The 18,716-nt window shown below is 36.2% G+C and overlaps 1 protein-coding gene across 1 annotated transcript in view; it reads right to left on the bottom strand.

Annotated features, from left to right (window-relative positions):
- Positions 1–15,818: 15,818 nt before the first annotated feature.
- Positions 15,819–18,716, bottom strand: part of ORC5 (origin recognition complex subunit 5) — a gene marked incomplete at both ends in the record, with an annotated part of 77,566 nt that continues 74,668 nt past the window's right edge. The window contains one exon of the mRNA XM_080701186.1: positions 15,819–15,864. Within this exon, the coding sequence (XP_080557312.1) occupies positions 15,819–15,864 (46 nt within the window). The remainder of the gene's footprint in view (positions 15,865–18,716) is intronic.

The following is an 18,716-nucleotide window of genomic DNA, read 5'->3' as shown; positions in this document are numbered from 1 at the left end:
GGTTTTATGACCCAGATTTTCTCCTAAAAGTTTATAGTCTTAAGATTTATATTTAGGTCTTTTATCTATTTTGAGTTAATATTTGTATATGGGATTAGGTAAGGGTCCAACTTTATTCTTTTTCATGTAATTATTATGTTTCAACAATATTTAGTTAAAAGATTATTATTTCTACCACCAAATGTTCGTGGAAACCTTGTCAAAAATAACTTGACAATATAGGGAAGAATTTAGCTCTAGGCTTTTATTTAACTCCAATGGTTTATATATCTGCCTTTAGAATAGTACTACACTGTTTCAATTATTGTAGCTTTATATGGTTTGAAATCAGAAAATATATGTCTTCTAGCTTTGTTCTTTTTCAAGATCATTTTGGGTATCTAGAGTCCATTTTCCATATTAGGATAGATTTTTTTTCTGAAAAATAAATATATAAATATATGATAGTTTCACTTAAAAAAAAGAAAAAAATATTCTCTGGTAAGAAAGAAAGTAAAAAGAAATATTGAAATGTTATCTTTAAGTCATCAAAAGCTTGGTATCAGACAAATGAAACTGTTATGTGAGATTATCATATTTAATTTTGGATAAATTGCTATAATACTACATGTCAACCACTAAGCCAAGCATGGGAGGGAGGGATGGGGAGAGAATGGGTGGGGATAGGGTGGGGGCTGACTGAGCGTTGTGTGCATGTATGTCTACAAAAGTTTGTATCCCACTATGATGTATGAATACAGTGCACCAATTTAAAAAAAAAAAGACTTGGACATTCACAAACAGTAGACATACAGAAACTGTTAAGATCAAAGAAGGACCTCTCCACATTACATAACAATCAAAATGACTTATATAGAGGCCAAAGAAAGAATCTTAAAAGCCGTGAGAATAAGTACAGGTGACATTCAGGGGCAAAACAATAAAAAATCACTTCAGAATTTTCAACTCAAGTTATGAATGCAAGAAGAACTGGTATGAAGTACTCCAGATCTTGGAAGAAAACAACTTCCAACAAGACTGCTATATCCAGCAACAATAAAATTCAAAATTGATGGAGAAGTAAAAACGTTCCAAGACAAGCAGAAACTTAATTAATTCATGACTACCAAGCTAGCACTAGAGAAAATACTTAAGTAAATCATAAAAAAGAAAAAAGAAGCAAATTCCAGAACCAGAGAAGAGTCAAACTCCACCAGGTAGGCAACTAAGCAAAGAAGAAATAATACTACTTCAAACAGAAAATAGAACACAAAAATACAGGAAACAAAAGTCATATTTCAATAACACTGAGCATCAAAGGACTTAAATCCTTAATTAACAGATATAGACGGGCAGGGTGGATTAAAAAAGCATAACCCAACTATATGCTGCTAGTAAGAAATTCACCTTACACCCAAAGATATCTATATGGTAAAAGTGAAAGGATGGAAAAAGATATATCATGCAAATGGAGACTGAACACAAGCAGGAGTAGCAGCACTCATATCCAACAAAACAAACTTTAACCTAAAACAAATTAGAAAAGACAAAGAAAGAATTTCTTATTATTAAAAGGAACAACTCAACAAGAAGATATAATGATTGTAAATATTTATACCCCAAATATGGGTGTACCTATGTTTGTAAAACAAATTCTTTGGGACATCAGGTCTCAAATAGACCCAAATACAATAATATTGGGATACTTCAACACACCACTCATGCCACTAGATTGGTCTTCCATACAAAATATGAGTAAAGACTCTTCAGACCTAAAGAAAACTATAAACCAAATGGAATTAATAAACAAATACAGAATATTTCAATATGTAGCACCTGATTACATATTCTATTCAGCTGCTCATGGACCCTTCCCCAAAATATATATCCTGGGCCACAAAGCAACACCAGAAAATTCAAAAGATGTAATATACCCTGCATGTTTTCAGATCACAATGGAAAGAAAGTAAAAATCAACTAAAGGAAGACCAAAATAAATTATACAAATATTTGGAGATTGAATGATACACTCCTGAATGAGGACTGGATCAGAAGAGAAATAAAGGGAGATATAAATAAAATCCTAAATTAAAAAAAAAAATAAAGACATGACATACCAAAATCTATGGGACTCTTTGAAGGCAGTGTTAATAGGAAAATTTATAGCAATGACTGCATGCATAAGAAAAACAGAAAGTCACCAAATAAACAACGAAATGATACACCTCAAAGACCTAGAAAAACAGGAACTGTCTAACTGCTAAGCCAAGAGAAGTCAGAAGATAATTAAAATTAGAGCAGAAATCAATGAAAGTGTGAATAAAAAATACAAGGGATTAACAAATAAAAAAGCTGGTTCTTTGAAAAGATTAACAAGATTGACAAACCCCTAGCAACCTAACCAAAAGAAAAAGAAAATAAAATTATTAAAATCAGAAATGTAAAAGGAGACATCACTATAGCCAGTGGTGAAATTGAGAGGATCAACTATTTTGAAGCCAGGCATGGTGGCACACACTTGTAATCCCAGTGCTTTGGAGGCTGAGACAATAGGATTTGGGTTTATGGCTACTAGCCTCAGCTACTTACTTACTGAGGTCTCTGCAACTTAGTGAGACTCTGTTTCAAAATAATGAAAAATAGAGATGGATGTGTAGCTTGAAGGTAGAATGCCCCTAGATTCAATACTCAGCACCACACACACACAAAAAGAAACTATTTTGAAAATTTATATTTCAATTACTTGGAAAACATGGAAAAAACCCAACAGATTTCTAGACACATACTATCCACCTAAATTGAACCAAGAGGATATAGAAAACCTAAATCAACAAATAGCAAGCACAGAGATAAAAACAGCAACAAAAAATCTGCCATCAAAGAAAAGTCCAGGTCCAGATGGATTTCTAGCTGAATTCTACAAAATCATTAAAGAACTAAATCCAATACTTCCCAAGCTAGTTTGTAAAATTTGACATGAGATTCTTCCAAAGTCCTTATAAGAGGCCAATATCACATTAATACTAAAACCAAATAAAGATACTTAAAGAAAATTACAGACCTATATCACTAATAAAGACTGATGCAAAAATTCTAAACAAAATACTAGCCACGTGCATTCAAAACCACATCAAGAAAACTGTACACCATGACCAAGTTGCTTTCATCTCAGGAAAGGAAGACTGGTTCAACATACATAAATCAATACATGTTATTCACCACATAAATAGAACTAAGAACAAAAATCACATGATCATATCAATAGACACAGAAACAGCATTTGACAAAATCCATTACCCATTCACATTAAAAACACTGCAAAAAATCAGAATAGGGGGAATGTATCAACATCATTAAGACTATATAAAATAAACTCATAGCCAACATCATATTGAATGGGGAAAAACTGTGGGAATTCCCTTTAAAATTAAGAACAAGACAAGATGTCCACTATCACCACTCCTTTTCAATATAGTTCTTGAGACTCTTGCCAGAGTCATAAGAGAAGGATATCAAAGGAATCCAAATAGAAAAAATTAAAATGATCTTCATTTGTAGATGATATGATCCTATATCTAGAAAACCAAAAAAAAAAAAAAATCAACAAAAGATTAACAAATTCAGGAAACTAGTAGGATACAAAATTAACCTTAAAAAAAAAAACCAGTAGCTTTTTTATATGCAATCCACGAAGACAAAAAATCCAGAAAACAATCCTATTCACGATAATCTCAAAACCAACCAACCAAACAAACAAACAAACAAAAAATGCCTAGGAATACACCTAACCAAAGAGGTAAAAAAATCTCTACAATGAAAGCTATAAAACACTAAAGAAAGAAATTGAGGAAGACTGGCAGAATAAATATTATCAAAATGGCCATTCTGCCAAAATACCAATGTCATTCTTCATAGATTTAGAAAGTCAGCCATAAATTTTATCTCAGAAACAAAAGATCCAAAATAGTCAAAGCAATTCTCAGGAATAAGAATCATGAAGGAGGCATCACAATTACTGACTTCAAATTATATACTACAGAGTTATAGCAATAAAAACAGCATGGTATTGGCACAAAAATATGCACATAGACCAGTAAAACAGAATGGAAGATACAGAAAAAAATCCACACATTTTTACTGATCTTTAACAAAGGGGAAAAACACATAAGCTAGAGAAAATAAAGTCTTTCAACAAATGGTGTTGAGAAAACTGGTTATCCACTTGTAAAAAAAAAATAGAACTAAATCCTTACCTCTCATCTGCACAGGAGTCAACTCAAAATGGATCAAAAGCTTGGAAGTTAGAGACTGAAAAGCTATTAGAGGAGGGCATAGATTCAATATAGGCACAGGTTGAAACTTCCTCAACAAGACCCCCAAGTCTCAGAAAATTAAAACAAGTATTAATAAATAGAACGACAAACTAAAATGTTTCTGCTCATCAAAGGAAATAATGAAAAGTCTAAAGAGAAAGTCTACAGAATGGGAGAAGATCTCTACCAGCTATTCCTCTGACAGAGGACTAATATCTAAAATATGAAAAAAAAAACTGAAAAGGCTTTACACTAGAAAAACAAATAACCCACTCAAGAAATGGGCAACTGAATTGAATAGACACTTCATTAAGGAAGAGATACAAATGGTCAATAGATACACACACACAAAAAATGTTCAATATCATTAGAAATTAGGCAGATGTAAATAAAAACTACACTGAGATTCCATTTAACTCCAGTCAGAATGTCAATCATCAAGAAGTCATATAACAATAAATGTTGGCAAGGATGTGGGAAAATAGAAACTCTTCTACACTGTTGGTAGAATTGCAAACTAGTTCAGCCCCTGTGGAGTTCAGAGTGGAGATTTTTTAGAAAACTGAGAATGGATCCATCATATAATTTGGCTATACCACTTCTGGGCATCTTTCCAAAGAGGTTGAAATCAGATAATTAAAGTAATATATGTATGTCCATGTTCTTAGCAGCACAATTCACTATAGTCAAATTATGGAACCAACTTAGGTGTCCATCAACAGGTGAATGGATTACACAATGATAGGAAATACACATAATGGAATTCTACTCAGCAATAAAGAACAAAATTATGTCACTGGCAAGAAAATGGAAGGACCTAGAGAACATTATGTTAAGTGATATTAGCTAGTCACAGAAAGTAAAGGGTCATATGTTTTCTCTAATATATGGAAGCTATGGAGTAATAGGATACCAGAGGGACTCCAGGTAACAGAGGAAAAACCTCAGTGGAGCCAAAGAAGTGGTCTAAGGGGAGGGGAGGAGGAAGATGGAGGTTCATTAATGGAAATACTACCAGTGAATATGCAAATATATGAATGTTAATCTCAGTACTCTGTATTGGAAAGGGGAGAGTGCACATGGAGTTCCAGGGGGCCAACCTAGTGCTATGTGCATGTATGTCATGTCAATATGATTCACATTATAATGTAAGACCAAAATGTACCAATTAAAGCACACAAAAATAAACATAAATCCAAGATCTCAGCCCATATAGAATAAATCTAAACTTTTTGTAATAGCGACTATGAACCTGCATGAAAAAAAATATTGTCAGGTATGGTGGCACACACTTGTAATCCCAGTACTTGGGAGGCTGAGATGGGAATCTTGCAGGTTCAAAGCCAGCCTCAGCTACTTAGTAAGGCTCTCAGCAAATTAGTGAGACCCTGTTTCCAAATAAAATATAATTTAAGTTTGAGAGTGTAGCCCTGAGGTAGAAGGCCTGGGTTCCATGCCCAATACCACACACACACACACAAACACAAATTCAAGGGTAAAGAACTGCTTATAATATTTCTTTCTAAATGACTTTTATTGGTGCTTTGTAGTATCACATTATCTTAGTCAGCATTCTCACTACTATAATCCAAAGACCTGGCCATGTAAGTTAGAAAAAAGATGTATTTGGGCCGGGCGTGGTGGTGCACGCTTGTAATCCCCGCGCTTGGGAGGCAGAAACAGGAGGATCACGCAGGTTCGAAGCCAGCCGCGCGCGCTGGCTTAGGAGACCCTGTTTCCAAATAAAAATGTAAAAATAGGTCTGGGAGTGTAGCCCGGAGGTAGAAGGGCTTCCAGAAACCCCAGTACCACCAAAAAAAAAAAAAAAAAAAAAAAAAAAAAGATGTATTTGCTCATGGTTTCCTTGGGTATTTGAGGGTTCAGACTATGTGAGGCTGGGAACTGCTGATCTCAGGGGATGATGGCCATGGGAAGCAGAGAAAGGGAAAATGAAAGGCTTAACTCTTACATCATGGAGGCTGGAAGCAAGTAAAGGCAAATACACAAGGGGAATAAAAAACACAGAATCCCTAAGGCTATACCGAGGGATGCACCTCCTCCAGACACATCCTACCACCCTACCAGTAATGGATTTATCCATTGATGAGATTACAACTCTCACAACTTAACTAATATCAACATTGAGCTCTTGACATGAACTAATACATAAACTCTTCAGAGAGTATTCTGTATCTAATCATTACATACATCATAATGTATTTTAGATAGTGACAGTGACATATATGCACTTGGCACTTGGTGAGCTTTCCCCCCTCTTCATTCCTTCTTCATACATGCAATTGAGCAATATTCTTCTTTAGCCGGGCATGGTGGCGCACACTTGTAATTCCCATGCTTGGGAGCCAGAGACAGGAGGATCTCGCAGGTTCGAAGCCAGCCGGGCTGGCGTAAGAGAACAGGTTTCAAAAATATAAAATAGGTCTGGGAGTGTAGCCCGGAGGTAGACGGGCTTCCAGGAACCCCAGTACCACTCCCCCCCCAAAATTATATATATATATCTCTCTCTATATATATATTCTTCTTTGTTTGTGTGTGCGGGAGGGGGGGGGAATGGCGTGGTACTGGGGAATGACCCCCAAGGGCATTCTTCCTAAGAACTACACCTTTAGCCTTCTTTTTTTTTTTTTTTGTGATACTGAGGATGGAATCCAGCGGCATTCTACTGAGCCACACTCCCAGCCCTATTTTTTTAAAATTCATTTTGAACCAGGTTCTCACTAAATTGCAGAAGGCCTCACTAAGTAGCCGAGGCTGTCCGCAAACTGCAGTCCTCCTGTCTCAGCCTCCCAAGTGCTGGGATTATAAGCATTCAATACCATGGCAGGCTCTTTTGATCTTCTGTCTGTAGAATCAGTGATTATGTCCTTTCTGTTATTCCTGATATTGGTAATTTTTGTCTTTCTCTTGGTCAAACTGATCAGAGGTTTACTAATTTTACTAGTAATTTCAAAGAATCAGCTTTTGATTTTATTGATGTTTCCCTCTTGTTGTTTTAATTTTATTAACTTTATTTAAATATTATTTCCTCTTACTTATTTTGAATTTAATTTGCACTTTTCTCAATTGCCTTAAGGTAGAAACTCTGGTTATTGAGTTCTGAATTCTGTTTTCTTAATGTATGCATTTAATACTACACATTTCCCACCTAAGCAGTGCCATAGCAGCTTCTCATAAATTTTAGTGTGTTGTATTTTCACTTTCATTTAGTTCAACATATTTTTAAGTTTACCTTGAGGTTCTCAATTTGGTGTTATTCAGAAATGTTTAGTCTAATATCCACATATTTGGTAATAATAGACCTACAAAGTATTTTTAGTTGAATTATCATCAGTGTGTGATAACCAGCATTTACCCCAGGCAAGCATATGTTTATGTCCTACCTTTCTTTGATTTCAAATCATCTTTCCTTAAGATTTCTAGCTACTTGGTTTTTTATTGTATTAATCATTACATAGACCTCTCAGTTTCACCCTATTCTACTTCTGAGTGTGACTGGTTACAGTGAGCATTAAGAAAAAGATTTAGTACAAATGAGTCTAACAGTGGGAGCCACAAATCTACTGAATGTGATTCAGTGACTCAGTGGTGGATGCATCACGATTAGGATGAAAGAAAAAGAAAAAAAAAACTAACACCAACAATAGATGGATTTTTTTTCTGATGGGGGCGGTAGAGTTCAATATCAATAACCAAACATTCCATGCTTAAACTTACCTAAAGAAAATATTTGTCATTCATTCATTCATTCATTCATTCATTCATTCATTCATTCATTCATTCTGTGGTACTGGGGATTGAACCCAGGAGCATTCTACCTCCAAGCTACCCATGCAGTTCTATATTTTTATTTCAAAATAGGGTCTTACTCGCTGGGCGTGGTGACGCTTACTTGTAATCCCTGTGCTTGGGAGGCTGAGACAGAAGAATCACACAGGTTCGAAGCCAGCCTCAGCTACTTAGTGAGGCTCTCAGCAACTTAGTGAAACCCCGTTTCCAAATAAAATATAAAATAGGTCTGGGAGTATAGCCCAGAGGTAGAAAGCCTCTGGGTTCCACCCCCAGAACCACCACCACCAAAAGAAAAAAAAAAAAAAACAAAAAAAACAACAACAACAAAAAACAGTCTCACTAAGTTGTTGGTGTCTTACTAATAAGTTGCTGAGGATGCCTCAAATCTGTGATCTTTCTATCTTAGCCTCCCAAGTACTGGGATTACAGGCATGCACCACCAGGTACAGAGATTCTGTCTCACTTAAGATCATCACATTGGTGATTAAATTTCAACATGTGAATTTTTGAGGGACATATACATTTAAACCAGAGTAGATACCTAAGAAATTTCCTACTTACCGTGCATATATCTGGACCTCCAGTCTTAATCTTCTTCCCCTCAAACTGGTTTTCTGGTCTCCTTCATCTCAGTGGAAGCCAAGTCAGATGATTAGGTCAAAAACTTGGATTCTTTCTATCACAACTAATATCCAGTTAGTTAGCAAGTCTTATAGAAGCTTCTTGTTATATCCAGAGTTTGACAACTTCCCACCACACCGAGACTATTCACACTTATGTGAGCCATCATTTCTCACCTGCATTATTATAACAGCCTCCCTTCAGCTGCCTACAGCCTGTCCTTAATGTAGCATTCAAAGATCCTTCTCAAAACCTAACCAATATCATGATTCCTCTGCTGAAACTCTTTGGTGCTCCTGAAGCACATACAACTTGGATCCCAGGACCTCATTAATTCCCTTCGCCTCTAGCCAGTGTCTTTCATTTTGTGTTATAATCACATCAGCCTTTCCGTAGCCACTGTATCTTGGAAGCAGTTAGGAAAGACACAGTGGTAGTGGTGGTCGTGTGGCAGTCTTCAGGTTCTTCTTTGCTACTTCAGATTCTGAGATGACAAAACATTTTATGCATTCCATATAATATTTTTAGTCTATCATGTGCTATATGGTGATTTAAACTATGTCTGCAGCTGGGTGTAGAAGAGTATGTCTGCAGTCCCAGTACTTAGAGTATGTCTGCAGTCCCAGTACTTAGAGGATCACAAGTTTGATGAAGCCTCAGCAATTTTGCAAGACCCAGTTTCAAAATAATTTTTTTTCTTTGCGGTACTGGGGATAGAACTTGGGCATTCTATCTCCCAATTATACCCGAGCCCTATTTTCTCATTCTATATTTTAAAACAGGGCCTCACTGAGTTGCAAAGGGCCTTACTAAGTAGTAGCCGAGGCTGTCCTTGAGCCGCAATCCTGTCTCAGCCTCCCAAATGTTGGGATTAAAAGCATGCACCACCACGCCTGGCAAGATAAAAATTTTAAGGGGTTGGGGAAAGCTGGGCATGGTGGTGTACAACTGCAATCTCAGTACTTAGGGGGCTGAGACAGGAGGATCACAGATTTGAGGACCATCTCAGCAAGTAGTGAAACTCTCGTCAACCTAGTGAGATCCTGTTTCCAAATAAAAATAGAAAAGGTCGGGGGTGTAGCTGGGAGGTAGCATGCCCTGTGTTCAATCCCCAGTACTCCAACCCTCTAAAAAGGTAAACTGGATGTGGAAGTACTCCATAATCCCAATACTTGGGAGGCTGAGGTAGGAGGATCGCAGGGTCAAGGCCACCCTCAGCAACTTAATGAGGCCCTCAGGAGCTTAGCAAGACCCTATTTCAAAATAAAATAATTAAAAACAAAAAGCTGGGGTAGAGCTTGAGATAAAACTCTCCTGGTTTCTATACTCAGTAAAAAAAAAAAAAAAAAAAAAAAAAAAAAAAAGTATGCCTGCCAATTATTTTAAAACTCTTTTCACCAAGAGGTGGGTCTACTTTTTTTTTTTCCTTCTAAAATATAGGCAGGCCTTTATCACTTCCTCAACAAAGGGAATGCTGCAAAATTGACACTACATGACTTGTGAGGCTAGGTTAGGAAAACCGGTGCAACAATCTGCTTTCTCTTGGGATGCTGCCTCTCTAGGCCTCGACACCGAGTGTAAGGAAATAGCGCATATGGAGAGACCAAGTGACCATTCTCCGTAGAACTTAAGACTCTAACCAGGTTAGAGTTTCTTTTGGACCATATACAGTAAACAGGGTTAGCCAGGATTTTTTTTTTTTTTTTTTTTTTTTTTTTGTGGTACTGGGGTTCCTGGAAGCCCTTCTACCTAGGGGCTACACTCCCGACCTATTTTTATTTTTGGAAACAGGGTCTCTTAAGCCAGCGCAGCTGGCTTCAAACCTGCGCGATCCTCCTGTCTCCGCCTCCCGAGCGTGGGGATTACAAGCGTGCACCACCACGCCCGGCTAGCCATGTTTCTTATTGCCATTTCATATGCCGAGGGAATGGAGGCTGTAGGAATAGTGGAGAATTGTAATTTGAAAAAATACACTGTAGTTTTTAAAAGAACATTGATAACCTTTTATGTATTTTTAACTCATTTCAAGATGTTTTCTCCTTCACCAGGCCTCGAATATTACTCTAAGACGTTAAATCACTAAATAACTGCCTCTATCCTGATGATGGCTATATTTATTTATGAAACAACTCTGATTGCCAGCCTAGACTTAACTACCTATCTACTTCATGTTCCTATTTAAATTTTACAAACACCTCATGGACAGTATGTCTAAAACTGAATCATGATCTTCACCCCACAGATCAAGTTGTCCCCTAGGACTGCTTACTTCAAGGAATGGCTCTACCAACACTGACAGCACCTTTTATCCAGACCAGAAATGTTTCTTTTGTTCACGGTTGTATCCCCAGCACTTAACACAATGCCTGACATATACCTGGTATATGGTATTTGAGGAATGAATACGTCATTAAATCAGACCCTTGTTTCCTTGAAGGATCAATGAAATGAATTATGGTTTATCCAAAACCTAAGCAAATCTTAAATGTCTCTAAATCTCAGGCTCTTTCCAACATGCCAAAGCTACCACTATTTACTCAAACAGTTGGAATGCCTTCTAAAAGTTCCATCATTACTGTGCATCAACATGCAGTTAAATGAATGAATTGATTATAATTTTCTCTGCTCTACCAAATTTCTACTTTCATACTGTGCCTCATGAATGTGTGTTACTGCTGGGAAATGAGCAATAACGGTGTATTCAGGGCATTTAACGGCAAATTTGACGAAATGTTGCTATCTTGATAGGAAAGATTTCTTTGAGCTCTACTAAGCATTTTTTAAAGCAAATTGTTTCAGCAGACTAAAATTACATGCAAAATTATTTAAACTATTCACATATGATAGGCAGTTCCACTTTGTACTAGATGAAGCTTTCACAATGTAAGAGATGAAGCTGAATAATACCAACTTCTTGTGTAATTACCTGCATTCCAAGTCTCTGACCATGGCTAAAGATTTGCATAAAATTCAAACAATTATGGTACATGATAATGTGAAACTTCAGGTACCAAAGGAGGACACTCAGCTTTGATTGCAAACATGGGGTAGTTTTTGTAAATCATCTGCTCTTTTTGAGACTTACTGAGTACTTATTGTGGTAAGGGATGCATGCATTATTCCCGAATATGGTCCACTACTTTTTTTTTTTTTTTTTTTTTTTGGTTCTGGGGACTGAACCCAGGGGCATTCTACCTCCAACCCCAGGCCCCTTTTTGTTTTAGGGCCTTGTTAAATTTCTGAGGCTATCCTCAAACCTGTGATCCTCCTGTCTCAGTCTCCCAAGTACTGAGATGACAGGCATACATCACCATGCCTGTTTATTTCTTTGCATAGCACAAGCAGAATGATGCATACTTTACAGGGACTTTACGGGGACTGAGTAGGTTTCTTACTGTCTTGAGTTTTAAACATTAATTACATTAGTTGTTGTTAACTAAATCTGTTGGAGGCAGGCCACTAATTGCTCAGCCACCTTGAGGGCAAACAACATAAGTTCTCAGTCACCTGGTCACTGATTTGATAATTTTAAACCATTCTTTGACTATCCCATAGGATTCTGAAAAATAAGTAATGAATTCTGCATATGGATTAGACTTCAGTGAGTAACTCTTCAGTTTTAAAAGAAATAAAAATACAAGGCATTCTGACCATTTGAAGAACTCTAAAATTTTAAGCAAAAAAATAATTTCCCTATGATACTCCTTTCTATGCCACGAATGTATACTTCATGTTAACAGTAACATTTATTAATCCTTAAGTGTGCTAAGTACCTTACATAGATCAGGAATTCTCAATTTTGGTATAATTGACATTTTAGATCAATTTGGGTATGGGATTTTTTTTTGTATATTCGTATCCAGTGGTGATAACCCAAAATTTCTAAATGTTCCCTGCTGGGCAAAATTGCTCTCCCCTTGATAACTACTGCTTTAGAAATATCAATTTATTTAATCTTATATACAACTCTATAATGTAAATTCTATTCTCTGATAGATATGTGTATTAGTGTAACACTGCTATAACAAAATACCTAAAATGTTTAACAAGAAAAAAGGTTTATTTTTCCTCAGCTTTGGAAGTTTCAAGTCAAGGTCAGATGGCTTTGTTGCTTTTGAGCCTGTGGGGTAGACAACACATCACTGAAGCATGTGGTAGAAGACCTGCTCACCTCATGGTAGCCAGAAAGTGAAGAGAGAGAAGGGCTGGGGTACCACTATTCCTTTTAAGGGCATGGCCCAGTGATCTAACTTCTTCCCACTATGACCATATTCTAATGTTTCCATTACCAATAGTGTCACAGGCTGGTGACCAAGCCAGTAACACATAAGGCTTTAGGGGACAATTTTATTTGAGAAAACAGAGGTATTAGAGAGGTTTAATAACTTGTGTAAGGCCACATAGCCAGTAGTGATATAGCTGGTAAATGACCCAAGAAGGTGACTTCAGAACAGCAAGTCTTAACTGCTACCCTGGTATTGAGACTTGAACCATTTGTGAATTTAAGGCTTAACAAAATGAGGATCGAGGATCAGAATCCCTTCTATAACATTCCTTCTATAAAGGAATGACTTCATCTATCAAGATTGGTCCAGGGATTGATGATTGAAAATGACTTAAAAGAGAGAGTTAAGGTCTTTACCCATGTATACTTGGCTAATGGTAATTGAAAGATATTTGTAAAATGGAAAGTTGTCTACATATGAATAATCTTTTTATTTTTTGTGGTACTTGGAATTGAATATAGGGGCCAGCTACCTCTGAGTTACATCCCCAATCCTTTTTTCTTGTTTGTTTTTGGGCATTTTTTCTTTTTCAGTACTGGAGATTGAACCCAGGGGTATTTTACCTCTGAGGTACATCCCCAGCCCCCGTCCCTTTTTAAAAAATTCTTTATTTTGAAACTTGGGTTGTTCTCACAAAAGAGAGGGCCCTTATTTGTGGAGGGCCTAAGTGGCTGAGGCTGGCCGCAAACCTGCGATCCTCCTGTCTCAGCCTCCCAAGTACTGGAATTACAAGCATGCATCACCATGCCTGGCCCCTAATCCTTTTTTAATTTTTGTTTTGAAACAGGGTCTCGCTAGGTTGCTGAAGGTCTTGCTACATTTCTGAGGCTAATCGCAAACTGTGATCCTTCTGTCTCAGCTTCCCAAGTACTGGGTTTACAGGCATGCACCACCATGCCTGGCTCTAGACCTACATAGAGTAGATACTTAGTTTAATTTAAGTGCTTGCTCTCTTGAAATATCTAGCCCACCAGCTGGTATAATTCTCATCATTAGATTTGCTCCTGTAATTGGAGATTTATATTTTCCAATTAGAGCATTCCATTTGCAGATGACCCTTGTTAAAATGCTAATATCCATATTAAGCTCTCTTAGTCTTCATTTAAATAAATTAATCAAATTAGTGAGACACTTAGCAAACCATTAGAAAGTAAATTACAAATAAGCAAAGTTCTCATGGCCCAGTCAGGCGCAGGGAAAATATGCAGGGAAGTCACACTTGAGGCTAGCCACAGTGTGGAGTGTACAGGACAGGAAATGTGCTAGGTAGGTGACTGGCAATGAGGAAGGATAGTCACAGGGAACTCTGCCCCTTTCTGTCCTTATCCCTAGATTCCCATGTTACCCTCCCTCCATATCAGTCTTTGTCTCAAAACTCAAGATTGGTTCATGACAGCTGTGTAGCAGGCACGTGTACACAGAGCAGGACATGAGGGGATGAAAACTACTCCACTGGCATTGCTCTTCCTTGCATCACCTACCCAAACGGCTTTCTCCTTTGATGATGTAGGGATGGCTATAATGCAGGGAACCTAAGCCTATTCTACACATGGCTATTCCCTGGTCCCAGCTTCTCTAAACATCTTGTAAAACATACAATATCACCATTTTCTATGAGAAAAAAGAAACTCAGAGTGGATGTACTATTTGCTAGTTGCAGATGCCACCCTCTGGGCTGGAAAGTTTTTCTTTAGATATCTATGTAGGGAGAAAAAAGGAATTTCATTCCTTTTCTTAATACTCATTAACCATAAATAAAAATGAGTAGAAAACTACTTGTTATCTTTGAACAGACAGTGTTTGACAATCATTACATAAAAAGACGTCCTATCTAGAAATGCAGACTCTAAGATGTTTTTTCTTCAAAAAAGGAACAAAGGAATAAAATGCCAATAAAATGTAAACTAGAATCTATAATTAAGTACATTAAACCAGCTCATACAATCTTTAAACATTCAAATGTTAACAGAAAATTTCTTTAAAAATATGAACAGATGAAAAATCAGAACCAAGGTTCACAACAGATAAAAGAGGATAAAATTTTACTGTGGAACTCTTAAAGGCCTACAACAAAAGAAAGAAAGAAAGAAGAAAGAAAGAAAGAAAGAAAGAAAGAAAGAAAGAAAGAAAGAAAACCATATGCTGATAAAATGCTAGGTTGAGTGGTTAATTACAAGAAAGTGACCAGATAAACTTACACACACACAGTGAAGTTATTTTACAGGCTTGGAGAGAGAAAGGTGCTCTACATCCAACCAAACTACCTTTTGAGAAAATAGAGGTGAAAAGAAAGGAATATATAAGCTTGGGACTTTAAGAAGAACTTGTATTTATATTTTGCAACTATGATCTTTTAAAACGGTGGCCTCAGGAAATCTGCTTTGGCAAGCAACTGCAGAGGCTCCTGTGGAGAGGAAGTGAAAAGACTGGGCACATGAACAAGGGCTGCTGGCACGTTCAAAGCGCAGGGGATAGTTCACAGAGCAAAACGTAGTCCTAAGTAAATGGGTTTCAGGCAATTTCAGTGTTAAGATAACATCATTAAGAGTAGAACAGATTGTGCTCAAACCCTGCTGTTTATAATTAACACGTTGCTTCCAAATACTCCAGGGTCCCTGGTAAATAGTCTTCTGCTCACATTCACTCAGACCAATCAGAACATTTTCATCAGATTCCATGCTGGGCCAGCACCTGTTTGGACAAATCCAAGAGAGCCAAAGAACTCCTCTCTCTGGCCAGCTAAGTAGCTGGATGAACACAGCTTGGCTTAGTCATTGTCACAGTGTCCATATGGCTTTGAAGCTTGTTTTCACAAGAAATCATACAAGTATTTTATTATGTCAAAGTTCACCGTCCTATAAACAAAAACAAACAATATGTTAGAATCCTCATCTTTAGATTGCTCAGCTTTGTATGGCTCTGGAAACACAATGCAAAATAATTACAACGAATGCTGTCCTATAGTAGCAGTAAACGCACCACACAGGATTGAGACTAGTTTTTTAAAATGTTGCTAGAAACAGAATTTCTTTAAAAAGTTTTCTTGTTTTTTGCCATGCATAAAGTTTGCTTTTCTAAGAAAAAATAAAGTTAGAGTTAATCAACATTCAGTATTTCAATTGTACTACAGAAAGTTTAGATTCATTTGAAAGCTATTTGCTCTTTGTCTAATAATCAGAATAAAGTAATTAGAGATGCAAAAGTATTTAAATCATCTTTGCTTCTCAACAGTGTTTATCTTCCAAAACACCTGTTTTATCATTACACAAATGCATAGCTTATCTGTCCTCATTCTTTTCAGTCTTTAGCAGTGGTTGACCTGTATGCATATTGTAACTAAATCTGTATGATCCAAGAATACGATTCAACAAACAGACTGTGGATGTATATTTTTAAACCCCAATGGCAGGCAGAATAAAATAGCAGAGAGAGAGAGAGAGACATATAATTATTTTCCTTTCTCCAAACTCATTCTTCACTATAAATATTCAGACTGGAGGCTTGTTATTTGAATAAATGGCCAAAATAATTAGATATAATGATCTAGCAATAAGTATAAAATTAAAGCCTTAAGTATTCAATTCTGCAAAAATAATCATCCATGTGAGAACAGCCTTTTAAAGATTCACTAATTGCATGCTCTAATTTATTAAAACCATCATCAATTAATGTTTTTGTCTATCATTTTATAATACACTTTCTAAAAAAGTTTCTAAGCAAGTGACTAACATATCAAATATTTTTTAAAATTTGGAAGGGGAACTATAGACATTGCTTATAAAAACTCATTTAAAAATAGCTCAAATTAGATGCTGTCACTGTTGTACTAATACTGGACTGTTTCAGTATAAGGGTGCTTCTCTGAAGAATACTAACCTTTCCAAATGGCATAAAAACACTGCCAAAACAACCCTGTTATCATTAGCAGTGATAAACAATTAAAATTAGTTACTTAAATAAAACATATGCAGAAAGCCACAACAGATACGGTTTATTAAATCATAACGCTATTTTATTTTTGTGTTTTTCTTTCATTTAACTCTTAAACTCCCCAATTTACTGGCAACAATGTATCATAAAAATGATTTAAAAAATAATCAGATTGATTGAAAATATATTTTAAAAAAGGATCTAGAAAGGAAACAGACATAGTAGGCAACTGTGCATGTACCAATGACCGGGCTATGGCAGACGCTGAGAAACAGCAGCTCCCATGCAAAAATCATAGGATTGCTCTGGCCCACTGTATCCACTGCAGAGCTGTACCTGCAGAACAGCCTCCAGCAACCACAGGGCCGTTATTCTTTATTTTGAAATAGGGTCTCACTAAGTTGTGGAGGGCCTCACTAAGTAGCTGAGGCTGGCCATGACTTGTGATTTTCCTGTTTCAGCCTCCCAAGTACTGGGATTACAAGCATAGGCCACCATGCTCAGCTAGCAGGTTACTTTTAATAACTGACTAAAAAGGAAGTGGAATTTATACATCTCTCTGGACAAATTTTCTTGCAGTGACTTTAGGTGATAAGATTATAAACCTAAAATGACAAGATAAAATAGACTTAATGTTATTCCATTATTGTATTTTTAGGGGGAGAAGGATTTGGGTGAAAGCAAAATGTTTACAAGTAGCTAAGGTGAAAACAACTTTATTTCAACATTAGGGGAATTCCTAAATCACAATTCAATGGAATATTACATAACCATACAAAATGATCAATATGAGGCCATGTCTACAATATGAATGAAAAAAACAGAAAACTGCAACTATGATGTGATAGTTATGATGAAATTTTGTGTAACAGACTAGAAAGGAGGGCACAGACAAAACTGATTTGTTTATGGTAGGTCTTCTTTATATATATATTTTAGTATCTGTCTTATACCAGTTTGTGCAATACAATTTTATTTAATAGAACGAATTGATTTTAAACCCTAAGTAACTTAAATATATTCATTTCTGAAAGCTTCACTATATTCCATTTATTTTATTTAAATAAAAATAAAATGAGTGAGGCATGGTGACACATGCCTGTAATTCTGGTACTTGGGAGGTTGAGACAGGAGGATTATAGGTTCAAGGATAGCATCAGCAACTTAGCAAAATCCTGTTTCAAAATAAAAAGTAAAAAAAGGCTGGGAGTGTAGCTTGGAAGTAGAATGCTCCTGGGTTCAGTCCTCAGTACCAACAATGAACAAACAAAACCTAAATTGAATATGTAAGCTCATTCTTTTAAGAAACATTACTCAAGATATTCAACAACTCTCCCCACCATTTCTCTAGGCCTTAATATAAATGGGCGATTTGCTGATCAATCCAGAGATATTCTTCTAAAAGAATTCAGAATTGGATAGAATCATAAATTATGTCACATATTCCAAAGGCAATTTTGTGCTTTAAAGAGCACTCTGCTCTAAAGGAAGTTTCAGCTCATAAAGAAAGTTTTTTGCTTTGCATTTACTTTCTCTGGCATTTCATGGCTTTAGATGTATATTAGATTTTTAGATGTATATAGATTTTTAAGATTTTGGATAACTTTATCTAGTACAGATAATTCTATCTCCCTTGGAACACAAATCAATTATTATCCAAAGGAAGTAAATAAGATAAAAACAAATAATGATGTCAATTTTCCTAGGAGTGATTCTCAAATCAGAAGTTAAAATAATGCAAGTTAATTATGACATATATTTAAGGATTGAGTCTTAT

The sequence above is a fragment of the Muscardinus avellanarius genome, assembly GCF_963383645.1.
Source record: "Muscardinus avellanarius genome assembly, chromosome: 9".
NCBI lineage: Eukaryota > Metazoa > Chordata > Mammalia > Rodentia > Gliridae > Muscardinus > Muscardinus avellanarius.
The sequence above is the reverse complement of the archived record's forward strand: the minus strand, read 5'-3'. Positions and strand labels throughout refer to the sequence as shown.